We start from the raw sequence: 26,779 nt of genomic DNA, 5'->3' as shown, positions 1-26,779 counted from the left end.
ACCACTAAGTTCGTGTGTTCTGCTAGTGTTAAATGTCGGTCTAGTGTGACCCCCCGAATTTTGATAGATTTAATAATCGGGTAGTCATGACCATTAAGATGAAGCAATGAGTTTGTTATTTTGTCGTTGGGACTAGCCAAGAAAAGTTTGGTCTTTTCCTTATTGAGTTTCAGTTTGAAATTAATTGTCCACTGTTCTATCTGAGTCATAACAGAAGATATCTGGTTTAAAATTTCAGTGGTAAAATTATTTAGAGGGATTAAAATAGAAATGTCATCTGTGTATATATAAAATTTTACATTTGAACTCTGCAATAAATGTCCTAAAGGGGAAATGTAGATGTTGAATAAGGTAGGCAATAGCGGAGAACCTTGGGGCACACCAGATGGGTTGCTCCATGAAGGAGAATAGTTACCGTCACAAATCACTTGATAAGATCTTTTCTTCAAAAAACCTTGAAACCAGTTCCAGACCCTTCCTGAAAGTCCTATTGTGTCTAAACAACTCAACAATATTTCATGATCTACTAGATCAAAGGCCTTTAAGAAAAGAAGTGTAGGATGACTTGCTCTAAGTAGTATATGATTCAGAATATTGAATGCACGTACCATGCAGCATCAAAATTTATGCCTTTGGAATGGCTGTAGGTCCACTTGCAGTTTACAATCGTAGAGAAGCAGCGGTCCTTCACCTCAGGAAGTGTGGTGAAACGGTCTTTAATGAAACCTTCAAACCCAGACTGTGTTGTTTTTAGGACCTTCAAGTCTTTAATTCCAGAACGAATGAGAGGAGGGCCTATGTACAAAAACAGTATGACATGTAACGACTCCGTTAATCCATATTTGCCAAACATAGTCCTACCACTGCCTCCTTTCACTATTGTATGACTTACTCAGTCACTATGGCCCTAGTTGAGATATTTCAGTTTATTTATTTATTTTAAATTCTTTATTTATAGATTTTAACTTTTTGACAAACAAAAAGAACAGGAAATAATACAATACCAGTATATCCACAGATACAAATATATCTTCATAATTTTAGCAAAGAAATAAGTACCCCAGCTTGTATAGTTAGTCCTCCATAAAGAAGGCGGAACTGCAAATTTAACTGAAATGCACAACTGGTAATTGTAAAAAAGGAAAATAAAGATGTGGCTGGCTAGAGCCCAAACATTACTTCATTCGGCTATTATTGAAGAAGCCGATCTCACGTAGTAGACACACTTTGCCCTTTGGCGAAAATGAATTTTGACAACTGCTGAGGTTTGTAGAAAACATATCTGTTACCTTGATAAACCATAACACATTTGCAGAGGTATCTCAAAACAAACGTTACACCCAACTGCAGGGCCTGAGATCTCAAAATGAGAAACTGTTTTCTTCTCTTCTGGGTTGAACATGAAACGTCAGGATACATTCTAATAACTTTTGACATAAATGGAACATCTTTATATTTAAAAAAGAGCTTAAGCATCCCTTCCTTATCTGAATCAATAGCGTAGCAGTAGTAGTCTGAACTTCACGTACCCATTCTACACCCTTAATATACTCTAATATGCTTCTAACTATCCAACTAATGCCAAAATGCCTCTATTTACCCAACATTTTCACCTTAAGATCTCGACAACTCTTAGGTAATTCTTATATTACTCTTATGACATTTCGTATGCTACTCCTGTAAACTTTTATGTAATCTCTGAAAACTTTTATGTAATCTGCCTTGAACCGCAAGGTATTGGCAGAATAGAAATCACTAATGTAATGTAACTTCACTATCAGACCTCTCTAGGAAATGAGTTAAGTCCAGACTATCAGCAGACAAATTCTGCTGGTTTGGATCTTGAGCTTTAACTCAAAAAGGCAAATAATACATTTTTGTGAGAGGCGGATAGGAAGACTCAGGCACTTTCAAAATTTCAGTAAGGTATTTTCTGAACATATCATGTGCAGACATGGAAGGTAATTTTGGGAAATTTATAATCCGAAGGTTAGATCTCCTAGTTGCATTTTCCAACATTTCTATTTTAAAGTGGAGGTTCCCACTGTCTTTAACCCATGTTAAGGCCTGTGTTTCAACTACTTTTAATCTAGTCTCATGTCCTTCTACTTTGTTTTCCACTTTAGATAGTCTATCTTTTATGTCCAGATTTTCTGACACCACTGTTGTGTAGTGCGCTGTAAGATGCTGCATCCGAGTCCCAGAGAGAACTGTAAATTAGATATTGCATCCCATAGTGTTTCCAAACTGAAGACCTTGGGTCTTTGCAAGGGTATAAGCTCAGTTCCGGGACCCACTGGTAGAATTACAGTACCTGTGTCCTAAGTAGAAGTGCCTTTCAATTTAAGAAGAACTTCAGGAGTCTGCTTCTTCTCTCTCTCCGAGTGCACTGATGGTTGCAACACTGGCTTCTCAGACCTCCCTACAGAGTCGATTCCCACACTCCATTGGGCTGGAAAGAGAACACACTTGGCCAATTCCACCTCCAACGCTCCCTCTGGCTCCCCCAGACGGCTCGGAGGACTCCGCTCCTCCAGAGACAGGGTAGTAGCCTCAATGGAGAGGTCCGAAGCTTCAGTCTGTGTGCCTCCCACAGCCGAGGAACACTCCGGATCTGGAGTTCAGGTTCCCCACTCGACGAAGACGTCCATCGGGCCAACTGGAGTACAGTGATACCTCGGTTTGCGAGTGCACCGGTTAGTGAGTGTTTTGAAAGACGAGCAAAACATTCGCAAAATTGGCACCTCGGAAACCAAGCGTGCCTCGATTTATGAGCGCCCCCCCCCCCCTCTGTGACCCGGCACCCTCCCCCCATGATCCGGCACCCTCCGGCTCGCGTCGCATCCCCTCCCCGCCACGATCCGGCATCAAAAAAGCACCCACCCGATCACATTTCTTACCCCCCATTTGGCACCGGCACCAACGCACAGGACATGCCGGTACCGGAAGATCTGCCTCCTTCTGCACTGGGCTTTGAGCATGCGCAGATGCTCAAGGCCCAGCGCAGAAGGAGGCAGATCTTCCGGCACCGGCATGTCCTGTGCGTTGGTGCCGGTGCTGATGCTAAATGGGGGGTAAGAAATGTGATCGGGTGGGTGGGTGCCTTTTTGATGCTGGATCGCGGCAGGGAGGGGGTGCGACGCGAGCGGAGGGTGCCGGATCGCAGGGGGGAGAGTGCCAGATCGGGGGGGGGGGGGCGCTACGAATGGGGGGGGGGCAAAATGAGTGGAGGGGGGTGGTGGATCAGGCGTGGGGGCCTTCATGAGCGGGGGCGCAATGCCAGTTCTTGGGGGAGTAGAGCAACGCCGCTGGCCTCGGGGGATGGGGGTGGATGTGAACGAATCAAGCGAGTTTCCCTTAGTTCCTATATATATATACGAGTATTTTGGATTAGAACATGCTCCTGGAACGGATTATGCTCATAATCCAAGGTACCACTGTACTGGAATGGTCCGGGAAAACCCGGACCTTTGATTTCCTTTTCACCATCAGCAAGAGGTAAGGAAAAAAAAAAGGTTTTACCCCAGCAACATTGCAGCGTCTCAAGATGAGCTACCATCTTAGCTAAGCTCCACCCTTCCACCTGATCTCGATATTTCAGTTTAAAGATGCTTAGAAGAGTGCGTCATCTCTTATTTTCAGCAACATTTTGCAGTTTTGGTTCAGGCCTTTATTTTATCTCAGTTGGACTATGGCAACTCACTTTATGCTTGTTTAAGTAAATGTAATCTGAGGAGGATACAACTTATCCAGAATACAGCGACTAAATTTATATACGGTAAACATAAATATGATCATGTCACACCTTTACTGAAATCCCTTCACTGGCTTCCTGTCTCCTGGAGGATCCAATTTAAATGTGCAACTGTAATTTTCAAAATTTTTTTCTTCTTTGGTCCCTGTTTCAGTTAATTTCAGAAGAAATCTCTAATTCTAGGAGCTCTCAGAAATATAAACATGGTTATATATGAAATATCGCACAGCATCTAGTGATGCCTACGTTGAGGTGCCCTCCAACGCCTAATGACACCTACCTGAAAAGTAGGCATGGTTAGGGGTAGAGAGTAGGCATTTTAGGCAGCACTAAGTATCTGAGTTAGGTGCCAAGTAAAACTGGCCTAATATACCAGTTCCTAACCTCCAGCATGCCTATCGACATCTAAGCAGGCCTATGTGCTGCTAGGCAGGATTCTATAAGCAGTGCCTAGTGATTGATTGACAACTGCGCCAAGTGGTGCCTACAATGCATGCGCCATCTATAGAATCTAGCCCAAACTGTCCACTGAAAAGTACGTACATGAGGCAGTTAAAAATAAATACCTCACGCATCCTTTGTTAGGACAACCCTAGCAGCATGCTTGAGTACCTGAATAAATTAATGTAAACCGTTCTGAGCTCCCGTGGGAGAACTTTATAGAAAATTGAATAAATAAATTAAATAAATAAATCCATTTTCCCCACACCAGGTAGAGGGTGATTCTTCAAAGAAGCTTTGCCTACTCTACAAGTAAACAGATGTTTACATGAAAAGAATCCCTTTGAAAATTTCCCCTAATCCTTTCCAGCACATCAAAAAAGCTACCTGTCTGCACCCTGTCAAATGAGATTTTATGAGCAGTGATCATGGATAAGTTGAGAATATTTTTATCACCTCCTTGTTTTTGTTCCAGTTCACAAAAGCGCGTTCCATCAGGAGAGTAGATAAATGCATGGGCGTGTCCTTCGCCATTCTGCAAACACAATAAAACAGGCCTAAATTGAAATGTGTTCCACCACCACCACCACCATAGCAACACTTCTGAATCCTGACTGTATTATTTCTATTCATCAAAACAATCTATCACTATATACTATTTGCTTTCAATTTCTCCTGGAAATGTCCAGACTAACAATTGTAACTTGACACATTCTTGATTCTATGTACTGCAATGCTACTGGAAATGTCCAGTCTTCTAATTTGTAATCCGCTTAGAACCGCAAGGCACAAGCAGAATAGAAATCACTAATGTAATGTAATGTTTGTTTGTATGTATAAGAGGGTGGTAGCTTCTAGGAACTAATAAAGCAATGATAGCTTAAGCATACCTTCTCTAGACGCTTCCATGGTGCTTCTGTGATAAAAACTTTGACTTCAGTTACATGGTTAAATGATGACAGAAAATGTTCGCAGATATCCATGGCAAATTCTTCTACAGTTTGTATCTATTAAAACAATTTAAATAAAAATAGTAACTGGGGGACGATGTCCCCAAAATACATGGATGTGTAAAGTCTGCAGGTACTTTGACTTGGAAAAAATGTAAATACAGATGTTGTTATTGGTCTGGGCACATTTTCCGTGAAAACTTGTTCACGTACTTTTGAAAACCTAAAATAATGTGAGTAAGTGTGCTCTGCCTTAGTGCCATCCCTGGAAATACCTCCTTAGTGCACCCTTATACTGAAGGGTGTATGTGTATGTAGAAATGTGCTGGTCAATTTTCAAAAGCTCCATTTCTGTGCATACACATTGTTTCACGTGTGGTAATGCCTTTGAATATTGCCCTCAACAGTTACGATGTGTGCCTTTCTGCCATTTATGAATGAATGAATGGAAATTGCATACAGTAACGACTACAGAATACAAATCGTTTAGAAAAGAAATAAAAACCATCCTATTCAAGACCTCCTTGAAGACAAACTAACTCCGCAAGACTCATCCCAATTCTTTGTGGCAAATCTCTCTACTCTTCAATTCTTCTGGAAATGACCAGATAATTTATTTTGTAATCCGCCTTGAACCGCAAGGTATTGGTGGAATAGAAATCTCTAATGGAAAGTAATCATAAAATATTAATAAAAATAAAACAAGAAGAGAACTTGCACCATTGCTGTCACAATCAGAACTAGTTTGGTGGTTAGCAATGCCGTGCCGGTTAGCAAGAGGCCTACATTCATCAGTTGTACCCTTATCTGTTGACACAGCACCTGGAGCTGGGAAAATAAACTGTGGGTCAAGGGTCTGGGTCATGGGTCAAAGGCGTGATGGGTCACAAAAGATGACCCGATGTCTGCTCTGATTGTTTCCAGTGCCTCACAGATATTGAAAGGAGAAGGTCAATTTCTATCCTACATCCCCTTCTCTTATTTTAAGGAGTTAAAAATAAACTTCCCACGCATATTCTGCTGGAACAGCCCCAGCAATCACCCCCAGCGCCACACCTCCTTACTGCATTGGAGTAGGGGACCACTTATGTACCTAGAAAAAATCCTCTGATAATTGGCCTCAAAACGTTTATGGTACATTTTAATTATTAGAGGATTTTGGGAAAACTGCAAATATCACTTAAATAGTGGCTTGAGAAATTGAGCTCTAATCTACTGGGTTCGGGCAATCTCTCTCTCTCTCTGTATAGATATATTTATCTGCCCATATCTATACAGTTTCATTTTCTGTAAACCGCATGGAACTAGTTATGGTATTGTGGTATAGAAAAATACAGTTATTATTATATATATATATATATATATATATATATATCTGCACATTTGTATGTGTAGTCATTGTTTAGAATATTCAATATGTATGTTAGAATGATGCTAAACATTCCCAAAACAACCCTCAAATGGCCAATCACATGAGTTGGATTCACTGAACTGTGCTTGACTTGGACTTTAACCTAAAATTCCTGAAGATCAGTTGGCTGTAACTCAAGTTAGGCACTGTTGCAATGCTAATGGTCAATAGACCATGCTTTAAAACAGTGAGGTTATGATTTATTCAAAATTATCAAGTGCCTGCCACAAAAATACCAGCAGTGCGACAAGTCTGACAAGTTCAGGAAGTAAAAGAAGACGCCACTAACACTTCCTCAAATTCTGCTAAAAGCAACTTTTGTTTTGTATTGGCACTGAAATAATGCAGTAGTCACCACTTTAGCATAAATGACACAGGGACAAATTTTTCCCCGTCCCTGCGGGAACTCATTTTCCCATCCCTGCCCCATTCTTGCAAGCTCTGACCTCATCTACACCAGCCTCAAACACTTTAAAATCATAAGTGTTTGAGATTTGTGCGGTTAAGGCTGAGCTTACAGGGTGGGGCAAGGACAAGGGACGGGACGTGGAAATTGAGTTGCTGCAGGGATGGGGGAAAATGTGTTCCCATGTCATTCTCTACTTTAGAGCAATGTGTCTCAATTCAGTCCTGGCTAGCTAGCTCAGGGGTGGGCAACTCCGGTCCTCGAGGGCCAGAATCCAGTCGAGTTTTCAGGTATTCCCCAATGAAAATGCATTGAAAGCAGTCTATGCAAATAAATCTCATGCATATTCATTGGGGAAATCCTGAAAACCCGACTGGATTCCGGCCCTCGAGGACTGGAGTTTCTCACCCCTGCCCTAGCTAGTCAGGTTTTTAGGATATCCTCAATGAATATGCATAAACTTGATTTGCATACACTGTCTCCATTATGTGCAAATTTCTTTCATGCAGATTCATTGTGGATATCCTGAAAACCTGACTGGCAAAAGGGGGTACTCTAGGACCAAGTTGAGAAGCATTGCTTTAGTTAGAGCAGGGATCTCAAAGTCCCTCCTTGAGGGCCGCAATCCAGTCGGGTTTTCAGGATTTCCCCAATGAATATGCATGAGATCTATGTGCATGCACTGCTTTCAATGCATATTCATTGGGGAAATCCTGAAAACCCGACTGGATTGCGGCCCTCAAGGAGGGACTTTGAGATCCCTGAGTTAGAGCATATTTACTCTTTAACATCTAATATGCATTAAAAAGGTTTGTTTTCATTGTATCAAAAGCAGGAATGACTGATATGTAAACAAGTGCAGCACACATGCAAAAGAGGGAAAGATTACCCCTTTCAGTTTAGCCAAGGCATAAACGGTGTTCTTCATGGTGTCAGTTGGGATAATATCCGAGTTGTCTCCATACAAATAATCTTTCTTGGATTTCAAAGTGAGCTGTATGTTGACTTCCAGCTCCTTGATAGAATGACATTTCCCGTCCCTCTTAATGTGCAGGACCTTAATGATATTCTTCCCGTATCCGGTCTGCACAAATTCTGCATCCCCATCCTGTAATAGCAAAATATTCATGAACATTAATCACCAGCCTCTGAATTTGAGTTCTCAATCAACATTCCACATCAGGGCTTCTGCGAGGATAGTAGGCCCATGGCAAACCTTAATCCTTGCTCCTGCCCCCCAGATAAACTTTACGTGCCTTGGCTCTCCCCCAGCAATCATCATTACATTGCATTACATTAATGACTTCTATTCCGCCCGTACCTTGCAGTTCTAGGCGGTTTACAAAAGAATCTAGCTGGACATTTCCAGGAGAATACAATTTAGGATTTTTGAATTGCAAAAGAAAAAAAAAAAAGATAACTGGACAAGTCCAGGAGAATTATAATTTAGGGATTTGTTTACATTTCCTGTAGAATTGCAATTTAGGGAGTTGTTTACATCACAGTTCTTCAACTGCCGGTCCGCGGACCGGTGCCGGTCCGCAAACAAAATCTTGCCGGTCCGCAAAGGATTCAGTCCCCGCCGCAACGAAAGGCCGGCGTCAGCTGACTTGCAACTTCCTGTTGCAGTCGCTGTGCCGGGACTCCTGCCTTCCACCGCGTTTGCCTCCTGCCTTGTCTTTGAAGGAAAAAAAAAAAGGTGGAAAAAAGGGACCTGCAAAGGCGAGAGGAAGGGAAACCTCCAGGACAGCTGCTCTTTGCCCTCCTTCAGCGGCCCAAGAGTCCAGACCAGCAGCGGCAGCTCTGTATGCTTTTAACTTCAGCACAGAGCTGCCCCTAATCAATAGTTTAGCGCGGTTTCATAAGGCAGCCTAGGGGCCTTTGCTAGGCCGGCCCACATCGCATCATCAAAGCGGGCCGGCTATCAAAGGCCCCGAGGCTGCCTCGTGAAACCGCGCTAAACTATTGATTAGGGGCAGCTCTGTGCCGAAGTTAGAAGTACACAGAGCTGCCGCTGTTGGTCTGGACTCTTGGGCCGCTGAAGGAGGGCAAAGAGCAGCTGTCCTGGAGGTTTCCCTTCCTCTCGCCTTTGCAGGTCCCTTTTTTCCACCTTTTTTTTTTTCCTTCAAACGGCAACGGGCCCCAGCATCGACATCAATCAAGTAAGTTCCACTGTTCCTTGCAAGCGGTTCTGCTCGGCCAAAGCTTCCCCTCTGACATGAGTCACCCTCAGGGGAAAGAAAGTGACCCACAAAGGTGAGGGGAAGGGAGGCAGATGATGGAAGTTGGGGGGGGGGAGAGAGAGAGAAGGGGCAGATGATGGAATGGAGGAGATGAGAGGGAGAGAAGGGGACAGATGATGGAAGTGAGAAGAAGGGAGAGAGAGCAGAAGGCAGATGGATGTCAGTTGAGAGGGGAGAGCAGATGCTGAATGGAAGTGGGGAAAGAACACATACTGGATGGAAGAAGGAGATAAATAAAGGGGGAAGAAAATAGTAAGATAATGGAGGGGTGAGGGAAAGGGGTGACAAGCTGTGCGTAGACACAGTGAAAAGAGGGAAAAGGGACTAAATAGTAAGAAAGAATTTAATTTAGATGGAGGCAGAAAATAGAGAAGGAAGACCAGAGAAGAAAAGGGAAGAGAGAGCAGAGAATGATATCAGATCTGAGTGGAGGAAATGAGAAGAGAGATATGCTAAAAACCACAGGGGGGAGGGAAGGATAGAGATGCCAGAACATGAGGGGAACAGAAGGAAGATGATGGATGCCAGACCAAATTGGGGGGGGGGGGGGCAGGAGGAGAGATGGCAGGGAAAGACGGACAGTGAATGGAAGGGGCAGATGCTGGACTGAAGAGACAGAGAAGGTTATCATGCTGCTGTACCGGGCCTTGGTACGCCCTCACCTGGAGTACTGCGTCCAGCACTGGTCACCGTACATGAAGAAGGACACGGTACTACTCGAAAGGGTCCAGAGAAAAGCGACTAAAATGGTTAAGGGGCTGGAGGAGTTGCCGTACAGCGAAAGATTAGAGAAACTGGGCCTCTTCTCCCTTGAGCAGAGGAGATTGAGAGGGGACATGATAGAAACATTCAAGGTACTGAAGGGAATAGACTTAGTAGCTAAGGACAGGTTGTTCACTCTCTGCAAGGCAGTGAGAACGAGAGGGCACTCTCTAAAGTTGAAAGGGGATAGATTCCGTACAAACGTAAGGAAGTTCTATGGTAGAAAGCTGGAATGCTCTTCCAGAGGCTGTTATAGGGGAAAATACCCTCCAAGGATTCAAGACAAAGTTAGACACGTTCCTGCTGAACAAGAACGTGCGCTGGTAGGGCTAGTCTCCGTTAGGGTGCTGGTCTTAGACCAGAGGGCTGCCGCGTGAGTGGACTGCTGGTCATGATGGACCTCTGGTCTGACCCAGCAGTGGCATTTCTTATGTTCTTATGTTCTTAGGGCAAACACTGGCTGGAAGAGAGAGAAAAGACAATGAAAGCAGAAACCAGAGACGACAAAAGATAGAAAAAAATAATTTTATTTCTATCTTGTGATTCAAATATATCAGATTTGAAATATGTATCTTGCTAGACATAATTGGGGAGTGCAAAGCCCAGGCAGTGCTTCTTTAGCTTCCAGCTGGCTTAGGGCTCTCTCTGACCAGGGGGCAGTTGCCCTAATTCCACTCCCCTAACACCATTCCTGTCATGTGTGACTGTGGTATTCTGTTACTTGATATTTGTGTAGCATTCTGTAATAATTTGGCTTATTCAGTTTTCTTGATAGTAGAGGGGATATATGTGAAGGAGAGGGGAGACAGGGGTTTTGTTGATCTTTGCCCTGTATTATTTGTATTTATAAAATGACAATTGTATAGAATATTGTTTCTTTTTATACTTTAATAAAATATGTTCAATATAAAATTATAACTATTTGAGGCTTGTGCGGATGGGATCAGATGGTTTGTGGGACTGAGCTCGCGGGGACGGGGCGGCGATAGTTTTTTTAAAAAAATTTCAGTTTTAGTAGTTTGCCGGTCCACGAAATAATTATTTTATTTCCGCCGGTCCATAGGTGTAAAAAGGTTGAAAAACACTGGTTTACATGGATGGGACTTTGAGGAGAATGAAGTAGCAAAAGAGGAAGAGATTTTTTTGGGGGGGGGAATTTACAACGGAGGGGGGCAGGGGGAAGAGTTAAGACAGCTGGATAAATTTTTTGAAAAGCAGGGTTTTAATGTCTTTGCGAAATGATTTAAAGTCGCTCGTTGTTGTCAGTAAGTTGGAGATGGTGTGGTCAAGTTTCGCTGCTTGCGTTTCTAGTAGGTTGTCATACATCTTGCGCTGAGTACCTTTGAATGAGGGGAAGGTAAATGGGGACTGAATTCTCCTTTGTCTGGTAGTAAGGTTTTGAATTAGGCGGTTGTTTAGGTAGGTAGGGGCAGTGCCATTTATTGCTTTGAATAATAGACCCCTCCCAGAATAAACTGGGTAAATGGTTTATTTTAAAACTGTATTTAGCATAAATCTTGTCAGGAATTTGGAGTGAACAGTGCTGAATCTCTGGATGTGTGTTTGAGGCTGAATGATTTACGGACTTGTTGATTTCACCAGCTTTAAAAACAGGGAACTATGGAACTGAACTATGAACGGATAATGGAAGACTGCTCTGAAGCTAAGTACTAATCTGATTACTATAACTTTTTGCCCTGATGTGTTTGTGCTGAGAAAGTAGGTCGAGTAATAAGTGTTAATCCGGTTTTTGAATCAGAGAATTTTTCTCCTAATAGGCAGGAGTATTTTTTTCTCTGATGTTTTTCCAGGAGAGGGCCAATGATTAAAAAATAACTCTTGATAGGGGATGTGGTCCCTCTGGAGTGTATATCTGTTGGATTTTGAGGCTCATTTGGTTAATTTGATATGTATGGTTTATGGTTTATTATTACTAATTTTATTATACCGCTCATTCATTTTACTGGTCCAGGCAGTTTACATGATGCAATCAGATAAAAACAGGATTAAAAAAAAAAAGGAACGCCATTAGTAGATAGAGTAGATCTAACACACAACAACAAACATATAGGATTACATTCACTCCTAAATAAAATAACTATATAATATTATGATTTCACAGGATTGCTTACTAAGCACAAAGAATAAACACATAGAAAAAAATAGAATAATATACTATTTTAAAACTGGTAACAGAACCTCCTGTTGTTTCTTTGAGTTTTACTTTGCTCTTTGGCATCTTCCAGAAACTGCTGCCCAGCCCCTAAGCCAGGGGTATCCAACCTTTTGGCTTCCCTGGGCCACAATGGCCCCCCAAATTTTTCTGGTGCCGCGCAAATGCTGCAGCAAGACAGAGGAGGGAGCCGGCAAGACGGTAAACACCTGGGGGCAGCAGAGGAAAATACTGCATCGTCCTCGACCAGGGCTGCACAAAATACTTCACGGGGCCGCATGGGGCCCTCGGGCCGTAGGTTGGACACCCCTGCCCTAAGCAATCACCTAGTCGTACCTAATGGTTGGGCTGTCTGTGTCCCAGACCTGCAATCAGAAACTTTCTCAAAAGTGAGTGCGGCCACGTAGAGCTCCTTTTACTAAGGCGCGTGTTTTTAGCGCATGCGGGGAAATTACCGTGCACTACGCTTCTAGAACTCACGCCAGCTCAATGCTGGCGTTAAGGTCTAGCGTGTGCGGCAATGCAGCGCGCGCCATTCCACGCGTTAAAGCCCTAGCGCACCTTAGTAAAAGGAGCTCTTTAGGCAGGGGTAAAATAATACCTTTTCATTGGAGGGGCCAAACAAACCCAATCTCCAGCCCTGCTCCCAAGCACTCAAGTTGCCGATGCTGTATTGGACAAAATATTGGTCATGGTCTCAGTGGCTCACCCCATTCCTCTGCCTACGTTCAGTGATAATGGATATTTCAGGTGCTGGAAATGAACTGGTAGTCACTAAATACTGGGGGTTAGTTTGCGTCCTTTTCCTTAGGAAGTACATTAGATTAAACTCCATCAGCCTGACATTTAAAAAAAAAAAAAAGCTGATTTCCTAAATTTATGCACCTAAGTTAGGCTCATAAATCTATGCCCTATTTTCAGCCAAATATGGAACCTATGTTTTCAGCTGAAAATGCATCTTAATTTAGGAGCTTAAAACTTAGGCTGATGCATTTAGGCCTGTCCTTCGTCTGCTTAGATTTATGAGCCTAATGCTGTTAATCAGTGCTAAACTCCTTTTATTTCCCACTCTAAATCCACTTCTGTTGTCACTCACATTTTATGCTCCTAAATTTAGGAGTTAATAACATAGGCACTCGTCACTAGCAAATTCTCAGAGAGACCAATTAGGAGTAGAGAGTTGCACAGGGCCAGAAATTTCGCCTATTCCCGCCCATCCCCGATGGAATCTAATCCATACCCACCCATATCCATTAAATAGGGTTACTAGATTTTCCAAACGGATGCCCTCCTGCCTGATGGCGATTTGTTGGAAGCTTTTGAAAACCCAGAAAAAGTTGCCCAGAACCCCGGACATATCCTCAAAAGGAAGACATGTTCGGGGAAATCTGGACGTCTGGTAACCCTACCATTAAAGATCCATTCCATCCTCACCCGTACGTACCAGACTCAATGTTATTATTTAGGGAAAGGGGAATGGGACTTGTGGTTACACATTTAAAGCAGTTTATATATATACAGGTATTTATTTTGTACCCAGGGTAATGGAGGATTAAGTGCTTGCTCACAGCCCTCTGTTTCCTCCCAACTCCAACCGTCTCCTGTTGTGTATGGATGGTATTCACTATTGAACCAATGAGTGATCCAAGCCTCATTTTGGTGCTCCAATTGCCTCTCTTAGGGGAAGATTCTCAAAACTTACTGTGCCCCTAACAATGTTCGCTAAACCTATCCCAGCTGGTTTGGTGTGCATATTTTTTAGCAGCCGATTATCAAAACAGCTCACCGTGGTCTTTCCTGAGCTTTCTAGCATTCTCTGACTATGCCAGGCTAATGTAGTACAACAGGGTGATTCTCTTTCATCGCCGGGTGGTTCTCTAACCCCACTGTAGTACATTTGCAGGTAAATTTTTCTGTCAGGGTCTGAGTTGTCGCAGCCTTACTTTCTTATCTGTGCCTGAGTGCTGATTGGCTCAGGCACTGAGAGGAAAGTAAGGTTTGACAGCTCAGACCCATGCCCCATATTTTTTTTAAAAAAGAGATACCCAAATCAAAGATCGGCAGGAGAGATGCCCACTGCCTCCAACCACCGCAATACAACTACCCCTTAAGTCCACCATCTCCCCACACCCCCCCTCTCTCCCACTGCCGCTATCAAGCAACCCTCCCCCAGCAGAGGGAGTGATGCCCACTTCCTCCCACCACCACCTTTAAGCAAACCCCCCACCCCCCAGCAGCAGGAAGGATACCCACTCCCTCCCAAACCGCCATCCAGCAATCCTCCCTCCTCCCACCCCCGGCAGCGGGAAGGATACCTACTTCCTCCTGCTGCCACCATTAAACAACACCTCACCCCAGCAGGAGGAGGGATACCCACTCCCTCCTTCTGCCGCCATCCAGCAACCCTCCTCCGGCAACGGAAGGGATGCTTACTCCCTCCCGCTACTGCTGTCTTGCCCATGAAGACCCCCCACTCCACCCCCTACCTTCTTCAGGAAGGCTGGCTATAGGGATACTTACTCCCTCCGGCCACCAGACCCACCTCTTCAAAATGGTGGGCCTTTCTCTTCCCAGTGTATCCTGGAATGCACTGGGGAGGGGCCTAAGGTTTTGATTGGCCCGGGTGCCTATACCCCCTCCCCGTGTCATTCTCTAGTTCTGCGCTCTGGAATTCTCTCCCTGCTTATCTGAGGGCTGAGCCCAACCCAAAGAGATTCAAAAAAGGCCTTAAAGCTTTTTTCTTTGACCTGGCTTTTGTAGAGCAGCCTTAAGGATGCTGGAGATTTCTTGGCCTGTGGTGAGGGAATGCTCTGCAGATTTAATCTATAAATTTAACCTGTAAACTGTATATTGGTTCCCTAGTTAGTGTCAACTTAGGACAAAAACTTGTATTGAAAAACCTTGTACTGTAACTATGGCAAATTGCAACCTGTAAACTGTATATTATGTATGTTGGCCTGTAACCCGTTCAGAGCTCTTTCAGGAGGATGGGATAGAAAATGAAATAAATAAATTGCATTTCTTGTCTTTTTCTGTTCCACCCATCCTTGCGATTTGATTTTGAAATGTAAACCACTTTGACTGTATATCAGAAAAGTGGTATATCAAGCATTCCATAAACAGAAATGTACAACACTTGTCAAACCGGAGTTGTTCCATTCAATGGTTTAACCCTGTTTGCAGAAATAAATGAAGGTGCAAGTTCAAGTTCAATTTATTTAATACCGCAAATAGAAAACCAGAAGGCAAATCTAAGCGGTTTACAATAAAAAGTTAAAATTAAAAAAAATTAAATAGGGTAAAAACAAAAGGAAGACAAAACATAAAGAAAAACAATTGAGAACATGGGGAAAGGGTTGAACAATGTGGTAAGGGAGAACTTTTAACAATAAAAAGTTAAAATTAAAAAAAATTAAATAGGGTAAGAACAAAAGGAAGACAAAACATAAAGAAAAACAATTGAGAGCATGGGGAAAGATTGGGGAAAGGGATGAACAATGTGGTAAGGGAGAAAACATACCCCCTCTTCTACGAAACTGCGCTAGCGGTTTCTAGCACAGAGAGCCGTGGTGAATGGCTTGTGCTGTTGCCGACGCTCACTGAGTTCCTATGAGCGTCGGGAGCAGCGCGGGCCATTCAGCGCGGTTCTTTGCACGCTCTCTGTGCTCAAAAACGCTAGCGTGGTTTCGTAGAAGAGGGGGAAGTATTAATTCTGCCCACACAAAAGAAAAGTAGCCATCAGTAGGAAGTAATTTAAGAGCTAAAAGCCAAAGAGAAGTAGTATGTCTTTAATTGTACCTTGAAGGTTACAAATGATTTCTCTGAACAAAGGCAAAACGGCAAAGAATTCCAGAGAGTAGATTTTAGCAAAGCCTTTGACAGGGTTCCACCCAGGCGTCTAATAACTAAACTGAGTACCCTCAGGATGTGCCCCAATGCGTAAAAGCTTTCTGTGCTGGTAAGTAATCCTACTCACTGTGGATCACAGTTCAAGAATCTGATTATAATTGTGAGAGAGGTTAAAGCTAGATACAGCCTCAGCACTCCGAGGTTGTGGGTTCAAATCCACAGTGCTCCTTAACACCCTGGGCAAATCACCAAATTCCCCATTGCTCCAGGTACAATAGATTATGAGCCCACCAGGACAGACATGGAAAAATTGAATAAATAACAAAGAAGTACAGTATATTCATCAGTAAAGCTACATATGTTCTAGTTCAGGGGTAGGCAATTCTGGTCCTCGAGAGCCAGAGCCAGGTCAAGTTTTCAGGATATCCACAATGAATATGTATGAGGGATTTGCATGCACTGCCTCCTTGAGATGCAAATCTATCTCATGCATATTCATTGTGAATATCCTGAAAACCTGACCCGGTTCCGGCTCTCGCGGACCGGAATTGCCTACCCCTGTTCTAGTTCAAACCAAGAAACCTGCAACCTTATGTTAAAAAAAGATACATAAATGCATGCGCAGTCACACACACATACTCCCACTCTAAACGCTTCAGTTTTACTGCAGGAGCTTTTTCTCTTGAAAAGATGCATCATTACAAAATATTTTGCCATACCATTATGAGGAATCTAATCTGCAGTTCCAAAGAAGAGATCTGATGCTTTTGAAATGAAGCTCCAACTTTGGTGTGACACAATTAACTACAACAGCCAGCCACCCTTGCTCCAAGGTTTCAAATGAAAACCTGAATATCCAGATGTTAGCATTCAGAAATTGTACAGTATATATTGCTCTAAGTATGTCTGGGTGTAGTCGTGTTATCGTCCAGGAATGGTGGCAATTATTTACCAAAACAGAATATCAAGGTGCAAGCGCCCATAAAGGTTGGTGTATGTGAAATACCCTTCACCCATTGTCCTGTAACGTGCTTGGAGATATGGGCTCTTTCAAAAAGTGAGGGAAGCACGAAATTTCAAACCATTCTTTAGATATGTTAAAGGAAAGCAGTCGGCCAGGGAGGAGGTGGGACCGCTAGACGACGGAGACAGGAAGGGAGTGGTGAAGGAGGAAAAAGAGGTCGCTGAAAGACTTAACATGTTCTTTTCATCTGTATTTACAGACGAGGACACAACAAACATACCGGAACCAGAGCAAATCTTCAGTGGAAATCAAGCACAAAAGTTAACATCCATGGAAGCCTTGATGATGTGCGCAAGCAGATAGAAAAACTAAAAATTGACAAATCCTCGGGTCCGGATGGAATCCATCCAAGGGTTCTGAAGGAACTAAAGGAGGAAATAGCGGAACTACTGCAGCAAATTTGCAATCTATCCCTGAAAACAGGCGAGATCCCAGAGGATTGGAAGATAGCCAACGTTACGCCCATCTTTAAAAAGGGATCAAGAGGTGATCCGGGAAACTACAGACCAGTGAGTCTGACCTCGGTTCCAGGCAAAATGGTGGAAGCACTGATAAAAGAACAAATCGATGAACATTTTGAGAAAAATAAACTTCTGATAACCAGCCAACATGGATTCTGCAAGGGGAGATCATGCCTTACTAACTTATTGCACTTCTTCGAGGGAATCAACAAACAAATGGACAGAGGAGACCCCATAGACATCATATACCTAGATTTCCAGAAAGCCTTCGATAAGGTGCCTCATGAACGTCTACTACGGAAACTGAAGAACCATGGGGTGGATGGAGACGTGTATAGATGGATCAGAAACTGGTTAGAGGGTAGGAAACAGAGGGTAGGGGTGAAGGGCCACTACTCGGACTGGAGGAAGGTCACGAGTGGTGTTCCGCAGGGCTCGGTGCTCGGGCCGATGCTATTTAATATATTTATAAATGATCTAGAAACAGGGACAAAGTGTGAGATAATAAAATTTGCAGATGACACTAAACTATTTAATGGAGCTCGGACAAAGGAGGACTGCGAAGAATTGCAAAGGGACTTGGATAAACTGGGGGAATGGGCGACGAGATGGCAGATGAAGTTCAACGTTGAGAAGTGTAAAGTATTGCATGTAGGAAGTAGAAACCCGAGGTTCAATTACACGATGGGAGGGATGTTATTGAATGAGAGTACCCAAGAAAGGGACTTGGGGGTAATGGTGGACATGACAATGAAGGCGACGGCACAGTGCGCAGCGGCTGCTAAGAGGGCGAATAGAATGCTAGGTATAATCAAGAAGGGTATTACAACTAGGACGAAAGAAGTCATCCTGCCGTTGTATCGGGCGATGGTGCGTCCACATTTGGAGTACTGCGTCCAATATTGGTCGCCGTACCTTAAGAAGGACATGGCGTTACTCGAGAGAGTTCAGAGGAGAGTGACACGTCTGATTAAAGGGATGGAAAACCTTTCATACCCTGAGAGATTGGAGAAACTGGGTCTCTTTTCCCTGGAGAAGAGGAGACTTAGAGGGGATATGATAGAGACTTACAAGATCATCAAGGGCATAGAGAGAGTAGAGAGGGACAGATTCTTCAAACTTTCAAATAATAAAAGAACAAGAGGGCATTCAGAAAAATTGAAAGGTGACAGATTCAAAACAAATGCTAGGAAGTTCTTTACCCAACGTGTGGTGGGCATCTGGAATGCGCTTCCAGAAGATGTAATAGGACAGAGTACGGTACCGGGGTTTAAGAAAGGATTAGACAATTTCCTGCTGAAAAAGGGGATAGAAGGGTATAGATAGAGGATTACTACACAGGTCCTGGACCTGTTGGGCTGCCGCGTGAGCGGGCTGCTGGGCACGATGGACCCCAGGTCTGACCCAGCGGAGGCATTGCTTATGTTCTTATGTTCTTATGTGAGAAAAACCAAGAGCCCAATATTCAAAGCAATTTAAGCAAGCAGAAGAGGCTCCTGTGCTCAGTGCGCTTGCCACCCCTATTCAGCAACACTTAATCAGGCAGTGCCACTGAATATTGCCACTAACCGGCCATCTTGAAACCGGGCAGGAGAGGGGTGTTATGGGGAAAAGTCGGGGAGGATCCAGTGGTTATGTGAGTACCAGCAATATTCAGTGATAGTGTCCGCATAGATAAATGAGTAAATAGAGCCACACAAAAAATGTCCTAACTATGAACATAAGAATAGCCTTACTGGGTTATACCAATGGTCCATCAAGCCCAGTAGCCTGTTCTCACGGTGGCCAATCCAGGTCACTAGTACCTAGCCAAAACCCATGGTGTAGCAATATTCCATGCTACTGATACAGGGCAAGCAGTGGCTTCTCCCATGTCTTTCACAATAATAATAATAATAATAACAATAATAATAATAATAATAATAATATGAACTTTTCCTCCAGGAACTTGTCCAAACCTTTCTTAAAACCAGCTATCCACTCTTACCACATCCTCTGGCAATGCATTCCAGAGCTTAACTATTCTCTGAGTGAAAAACAATTTCCTCCAATTGGTTTTGAAAGTATTTCCCTGTAACTTCATCAACAAAAAATTGATTCACTTGTACCCATTCTACTCCACTCAGGATTTTGTAGACTTCAATCATATATCCCCTCAGCCGTCTCTTTTCCAAGATGAAGAGCCCTAACTGTTTTAGTCTTTCCTCATACAAGAGAAGTTCCATCCCCTTTACCATCTTGGTTGCTCTTCTTTGAACCTTTTCTAGTGCCGCTATATCCTTTCTTGAGATAAAGAGACCAGAATTGAACGTAATACTCCAGATGAGGTTGCACCATGGAGCAAAACAGGGGCATTATGACATTCTTAGTCTTGTTAACCATCCCATTTAAAATAATTCCTAGCATTCTATTTGCTTTTTTGGCTGCTGCACATTGGGCAGAAGATTTCATCGTATTGTCTACGATGACACCCAAGGTGGACCTTAGAATCCGGTAACTGCGATTCAGGTTATTCTTCCCAATGTGCCTTCTTATCTATCTGGGTACTGGCACAGAATATCAGCTATAGCTGCATACCTTTGAGTCATGGTCTTGTAATATAGTTGATCTTCTCTCTCTACTGTCCCCCCCCCCAATAAAGTCTAACACCCATCCCAACCCCTCCAACATGGCCGACCTCTTCAATATTACCCAATCTCCCCTAACATGACTGAACCCCACTTCCCACCATAAGTGTACCCCACTCCTGAACCCCCTAATAGCACATCCCCTTCATAGCATCCTCAAGAACAGTCCCTGTTCCCACCCCTTCCCAGTACCCCTTTGAGAACAGAGCCACCCATCTGTAGGCCCCACAAGATCTACCTTAAGGTCCCTGATATTCCAGTAGAGTGGGCCAGGCAGGAGCTCTAGTGGTAGTCTCGTGGTACTAACATAGGGGGGAATTGGTGTTGGTAGCCTCAGGGTGATCCTGATCTGTAACTTAATCTGTTTTGATATTCCAGAAGATGTGCTTTCAGAGCAGTGGTCCTAATGTCTTGGAATGTACTACCTCAGGACCTTAGAAAGGATTCTCATTTTTTAAAAATTCTGAACTGTCCTTAAGATGTTTCACTTCAGGTTAGCAATTGAAGACTATGCTTCAGCCATCTGGAGTGGGGAAGGGATTATTCACATCACCCTCGGAACAAATATAAATTTATTTTAAAAAGTTTTAAAAAATATTAGAACATATACATGGAACACTTCAAGCCTAATATAGAGTCCTTAATCCTTTTTTTTTTTTTTTTACTGGGGTTTACTTCTGCTTGACAGTCACAGGATCCCCAAATACACACCTGGTTATATAGGGTCATATTCTTTAGGGCAGGGGTGCCCACACTTTTTGGGCTTGTGAGCTACTTTTAAAATGACCAAGTCAAAATGATCTATCAACAATAAAATTTTTTTTAAAAACCACAAAGTACACTGTACGCTGAGAAAATGTTAATTATCATTCCTATTCCGGGATTTTTTCAAAGAGGTCAAGGCAGATGACTCTTTGCACTGTCACCTCAGTAACAACCATACAAAAATAGACAAATATACCCCCCCACACCCTTTTTACTAAACCACAATAGCAGTTTTTAGCGCAGGGAGCTGCACTGAATGCCCAGCGCTGCTCTCAACACTCATAGACTCCCTGTGCTAAAAACCGCTATTGCGGTTTAATAATAGGGGGCCATAGTGCAAAATATAGACAGCAGATATAAATTCAGACACATTTTGATCACTAAATTTAAAATAAAATAATTTTTCCTACCTTGTTGTCTGGTGTTCATGAGTCTCTGGTTGCACTTTCTTCTTCTGACTGTGCATCCAATCTTTCTTCCCTTCTTTCAGCCTGTATGCTTCCTCTCCTCCAGACCTCATTCCCTCCCCCAACTTTTTCTTCCTCTCTCCCTTCCCTTTCTTTCTCCCTGCCTCCCTTTCTTTTTTCTGTTTCCCTTCTTTCCTTCTGTCTCCCTGCCCTCCCCCAAACCACTGCCGCTAGGCAGGGACAGGGCACAGGGCAGGCAGGCAGGCCTAGTGACAGGCAGGCCCCATACCCCTCTCGTACCCTAAACCATCCCCCATGCCCCCAGTACCTTAAATCATCTCCCTACGTACCCCCACTACCTTTTTTAATCATACCCCCTGTACTTTTTAAAATCCCTCCTTCCCTCCCTAGACGGCTAACCTGGTATTTTAAACATCTCCCCACCCTCAGTACCTTTTAAAATCCCTCCCTCCCTCCCTAGATGGCTATCCTGATATTTTAAACATCCCCTCATCCCCGGTACCTTGATGCAATCCTGGCGGTCCAGCGCTGCATCGGCAGCCTTCCCTGATGGACAGCCACCCAAGTCCCCATCTGCCGCGGCGGTAATAGGCAGGTGTGAGCCCCGAGCGCGCCTGCCTGGTCTTGTGCTGCCCGAATGGTGTCAGTTCGGCTGGCTCCCCCTTCTGCACCGGAAGTGAAATCCAGACGTGAGTCCGGAGCACGTCTGCCTGGTCCCGCACCACTGCTCGAATGGTGCAGTCAACTCCTGCGAGTCTCACGAGAACCAACAGCACCATTTGGGCGGCGGCACAGGACCAGGCAGGCGCGAGCCCCGAGCACGGACTGGGGGAAAAGAAGGGCAGGAGGACCCGGACCTGACCGGCTGTGCACCCGGGGCGGACCGCCCCCCCCCATTGGTATGCCACCGATGTTCACCCCGCCCTGCCAGCACTCTGATTGGCTGGCGTTCTTCAAGAGGCGGGCCAGTCAGAAGGGGAAAAGGGAACCCGCTCTGCGATCGACTGGGGTCGCCTGAGCGAGCGACCTGTCGATCGCAATCGACGTATTGGGCACCCCTGCTCTAGGGTATTCTATGGGCCAGATATTTATGGAAACTCTTCAATGACCAGATATTGACTATGGTCTAGGCCAGGGGTCGGCAACCCGCGGCTCTTTTTCACCTTTGCCGCGGCTCCGGTAGTGTGTCAGGCGGGCCGGAGTCTTTCAGTGGCTGCGGCGCGCTCCTGAAGAATGGGAGGCACGGAGGATGACGTGTGATAGAGGTCTGCACGGGAATGGGGATTGCGGGGATCCCGCGGGTTCCCCCCCTGGCCCACGGGACTCCCACGGGGATAAAAACAGCCTACCTAAATTCTGGCGATGCAGGCATGCAGCTTACAAGTCCGGCATCGCGGCGGGAAATAGCCATGCTGAGCAGTGAGCTCAGCACATACACAGATGAAAGCCTTGCTTGCTGATTGGTCCGGCGGCCCCGCCCCGCCGTGCCGCCGGACCAATCAGCATCTAAACATTAAGATAAGAAACAATATATGCAGTGTTAGATTTGTTTTATAATGGTTTTGCGGCTCCAAGTTTTTTTTTCTTTTCGAAAACGGGTCCAAGTGGCACTTTATGTCTTAAAGGTTGCAGACCCCTGGTCTAGGCAGATCATGCCAAACCTTTCCTTGTATGGTGAGAAAAGATGCCCTTGCGGTGGTAGGAGTAAACCACAGAGCTGCCATGGGGAGATGATAAGAGGGTGATTTTAAGCCATGCCCCAGCAATCCCTCACTTTCCAGCCACACCCCAAGACTTGCCCACTCCATCTCCTGGTTCCACCCTAGACAGAGCTTAGCCATGACACTAACAAGTCACCTCCCCCTAGGAAAGCAGGAGATGCCTTAATAAAATGTCATTTCCTGCTGCCATAGGACTAGTCTCGCGATAAGAGCTGTGAAATTTTGCAATTCTTATTGTGAGACTAGTCCCATGTCAGCAGGAGATGATGTCTTGTTAACGCATCTCCTGCTGCGGATGGAAGAGGTAGTTGATCAGTGGAAGTGCAGGAGATGGCCTCCAAAAGCAGGAGTCGCCAGGGCAGGATTAACCAATAGGCCAAGTAGGCACGTGCCTATGGCCCAAAATAGTCAGGGGGGCCCGATGAAGGAGGGCATCAACATTGTTTTTTCCAAACGGCGATGGGCCCCTCCAGCATCGATCGGCAACGCGGGCCCCCTTATCGACGGAAAGTAAGACAAGCAAGCAACGCGGGTAAGAAAGGCAACGAGAACTGTAATTGTGCAAGCGGTGCTGCTTGCCCAAAGCTTCCCTCTGACACAGCTTCCTGTTTCCACCTGAGCACATTGTGGGGGTGGGGCGGGGCAGGGGGCCCAGTGTACTTGTGTGCCTAGGAGCCCTCAAAGAATTAATCCTGCCCTGCGAGTCTCCCACTGAATGCGGGAGACTTGGCAGATCTGAAGCCATGCGATGCAAAAAAAATATATAGCTGTTTGAATTGGCTACAAATTATTGACCGTAATCAGGATTCTCATACTGTAAGTAGCCAGAACTTGCTTTCTTAAAATAAAAACAAACCTTTGCGACGCCCCAATTTGATGTGTAGTGTGCTTGCTCATTGTTTGGTGCACTCATAAGTCCCATTCAACAACTCTATGACCCTGTAACTGGGACGGGAGCAGTTACATATGTGAAAGGACATAGATTCTGCAGTGAGGGAAACCGAAAGTCTCTAAGTCTGTAAAAATTACCCACTGCCATCTCTGCAATCTTTTCTATAGACAGCTACAGATCAGATCTGAGAGTGACCGTGCAAGGAAGTGTACGAGATTAAAGGAAATGGATTAATGTATTTCCACTTTGCTCTTGTTCAAAGCAGGCTCACATCCCCTTTGTTTAGGGTTACCATATGGCTCCAGAAAAAGGAGGATGGATTGAGATAGCCGGGTTTTACTTCCTTTGTCTCAATCTGTCCTCCTTACCAAATTGAAACTTTACGGCATACTACAAATTCAACCTATAATCACTTTCAATACTATTACACAAATGCTGCTATTTGAATTAACTTTTTTTCTAAAGCCCACTGATTAAATGTATACAGCCTTTAACTATCCTAAAGTTTCAATCGATAATGCCTAAAGTGCCTATGCCTGTGGTAACAATAAATAAAGCTACTTACTGTGCAGCCAGTTTCAAACCCAGGATTTAAATCAATAATTACCTATGAATCCACTCCCCCCCCCCCATGGGGGTGGGTTTCTCAAAGAGCTTGAAAAGAAGAAAATATTTGTGTATAGTTGGTTTAAAATCTGCGTTTACCTGTTGGCATGAAACTGAATGGTGCGCGCTACTCCCAACGCTAAAAAACGCTATCACAGTTTAGTAAAAATGGGGGGGGGGGGCTAATTTCTTAAATCAGGACTTAAATTCTGAAGTAAAGTTTTCAAAACGTTTCTAAATACAAGGTAATTGTTTATCAAACTTACGGACAATGATAGGGGAAGTTCAGAATACAGCAGCCTGGTAAGGAGAGGATGATATCAACATCTGCTTTGATTTAAGTTTTTCGGGAACCGAGAAATTCATTAGCATAATGTTGCATCTTATGTGGCTTTTTCTTATAATTAAAAGAAATAATAAATTAGACATATAAAATGAAGCCTGACCATAGAAAATGTTAAAAACCATTAAATTACTGTATGTAGAAAAGGGCAGAGGAGAAACGCAACCCGTCCCAAAAATGCCTCAGTATTTTCTATGTGACAAAACAGTTCCAACAGCCACAGTAGAAATCCACTGATTCACTGTAACATAGTGGTTAAGGAATCCCACCTTTCCAACTCACTTTCCCTTTCATCTCCTCTCCTGATCGCAGACACACAGAAAGCACAAACATGCCTGCAGAGAAATACACAAAATGTATAGGCCACCCCTGTCAACTTCCTCCCTCCCCCCACCACCAATACATGCACGCACGCACATGTATTTTCAAGCAGAGCTGTTGGAAAGAATTCCATGAGCTTTGCTCTACAAGCTTTCACCATTTGTTTAAGACCAAATGTCCTTGTGAGCATCAACCTTGTGGTTCATCAACCTTCATGAGCTGCGTCATCTCGCGTGTCTTGACCCCCTTTTCCTTGGCATAAACTATTAAGGGCCTCTTTTATAGAGCCACAGTAGCAATTGCCCTGCGGCAAAGGCACCAAAGTCCATTCAATTCCTTTGGGCTTCAGTCAGTGGCATAGTGAGGGTGAGAGACGCCCCTCCCTCACCCTCTTCTCCACCTCTCATCCCATCCGCTCCTTCCTTACTCCATCCTGCTGCGCCCCTTCCCTTCCCCGCACCTCTTTAATGTTCGCGGGGCGATCGGCAACCCTCAACCTGCTGCTCACGTCTGCGTCTGCTCTTTCTCTGATGTCACTTTCTAGGCGGAGGTTCAGGAAGTGATGTCAGAGGAAGAGCCGATGCTGGCACGAGCAGCAGGTTGGGGTTGCTTCTCTCGCTGTGAACGTTAAAGAAGTACTGGGGAAGGGAAGCGGCGTGTGCGCGCAGTAATAGGGGGATAGGGAATGTACAGTGCTGAGTACGCCTTTCAGCGCTATAGAAATAATAAATAGCAGTAGGAGCAGGAAAGGAGCAGGGGGAGGGCGGAGAGGAGGATGGGTGTTGGAACCCCCACAAAGATGGCAGCCGTGGCGGACCGCCCTCCCCTTGCTACGCTACTGGCTTCAGTGCATTTGCCGTGGGAGAATCACTACCGTGGCTTTGTAAAAGGGGCTCTAAGTTATTTAACGCCACTTTTTCTACCAGCGATCGCTGCGCAGGGTTTGAAACAGCAGAAGCCTTGTCTGCTTCTGCACCAAACCCTCCAGAAAACTAGCTCAAATATTGATTACTGTAATATTGCCTATCTAGGAATCACTGGCTCCCTATCTGCCATCGCATACAGTTCAAGCTCCTACTGCTGACCTTCAAGTGTGTTCATTCTGCTGCCCCTCACTATCTCTCCTCACTTCTCTCTCCTTACACACCTCCCAGAGAACTCTGTTCCTCAGATAAGTCACTCTTAACGTTACCCTTCTCCTCCACTGCCAATTCCAGACTTTGTTCCGTTCATCTAGCTGTCCCCTATGCCTGGAATAAATTACCCGAGTTTGTCCATCAAGCCCCTTCCCTTGTTTAAAAGCAGACTGAAAACCCACCTTTTTGATATAACTTTCAACCCTTAACCCTACTCCTCTGCCCTCCACCCCAACCAGCTGTACCCCTTAACTGTATCTATGGCATCCTGTTTGTCTTTGGGAAGTGGAGCTGAGATTGTGATGTCATAATGCCTCCTTCCACCAATAAGAGACAACCCCATCAGTGATGTCACAATGGATTGATTGTCTTGTACTCCCCTCTGCCCTCCAACCCAGCCCGCTGATTAACCATTCCCCTTAACTGTATCCACGACATCCTGTTTGTCTGCCTTTGCTGTTTAAAT

The 26,779-nt window shown here is 44.5% G+C and overlaps 1 protein-coding gene across 4 annotated transcripts in view; it reads right to left on the bottom strand.

The window, feature by feature from the left end:
* Positions 1–26,779, bottom strand: part of LOC117346928 (uricase-like) — a 100,022-nt gene that overhangs the window by 18,421 nt on the left and 54,822 nt on the right. For 3 of the 4 annotated variants that reach the window (XM_033917204.1, XM_033917205.1, XM_033917206.1), the window contains exons 2-5: positions 7,852–8,070; positions 5,086–5,202; positions 4,652–4,730; positions 609–795 (exon numbers count right to left, since the gene is read on the bottom strand). In XM_033917204.1, the coding sequence (XP_033773095.1) occupies positions 609–795; positions 4,652–4,730; positions 5,086–5,202; positions 7,852–8,070 (602 nt within the window). Of the gene's footprint in view, positions 1–608; positions 796–4,651; positions 4,731–5,085; positions 5,203–7,851; positions 8,071–25,371; positions 25,419–26,779 lie in introns of those variants that run through there. The other variant, XM_033917207.1, reaches the window with a different exon arrangement.

The sequence above is a fragment of the Geotrypetes seraphini genome, chromosome 12 (assembly GCF_902459505.1).
Source record: "Geotrypetes seraphini chromosome 12, aGeoSer1.1, whole genome shotgun sequence".
Classification (NCBI taxonomy): domain Eukaryota; kingdom Metazoa; phylum Chordata; class Amphibia; order Gymnophiona; family Dermophiidae; genus Geotrypetes; species Geotrypetes seraphini.
The sequence above is the reverse complement of the archived record's forward strand: the minus strand, read 5'-3'. Positions and strand labels throughout refer to the sequence as shown.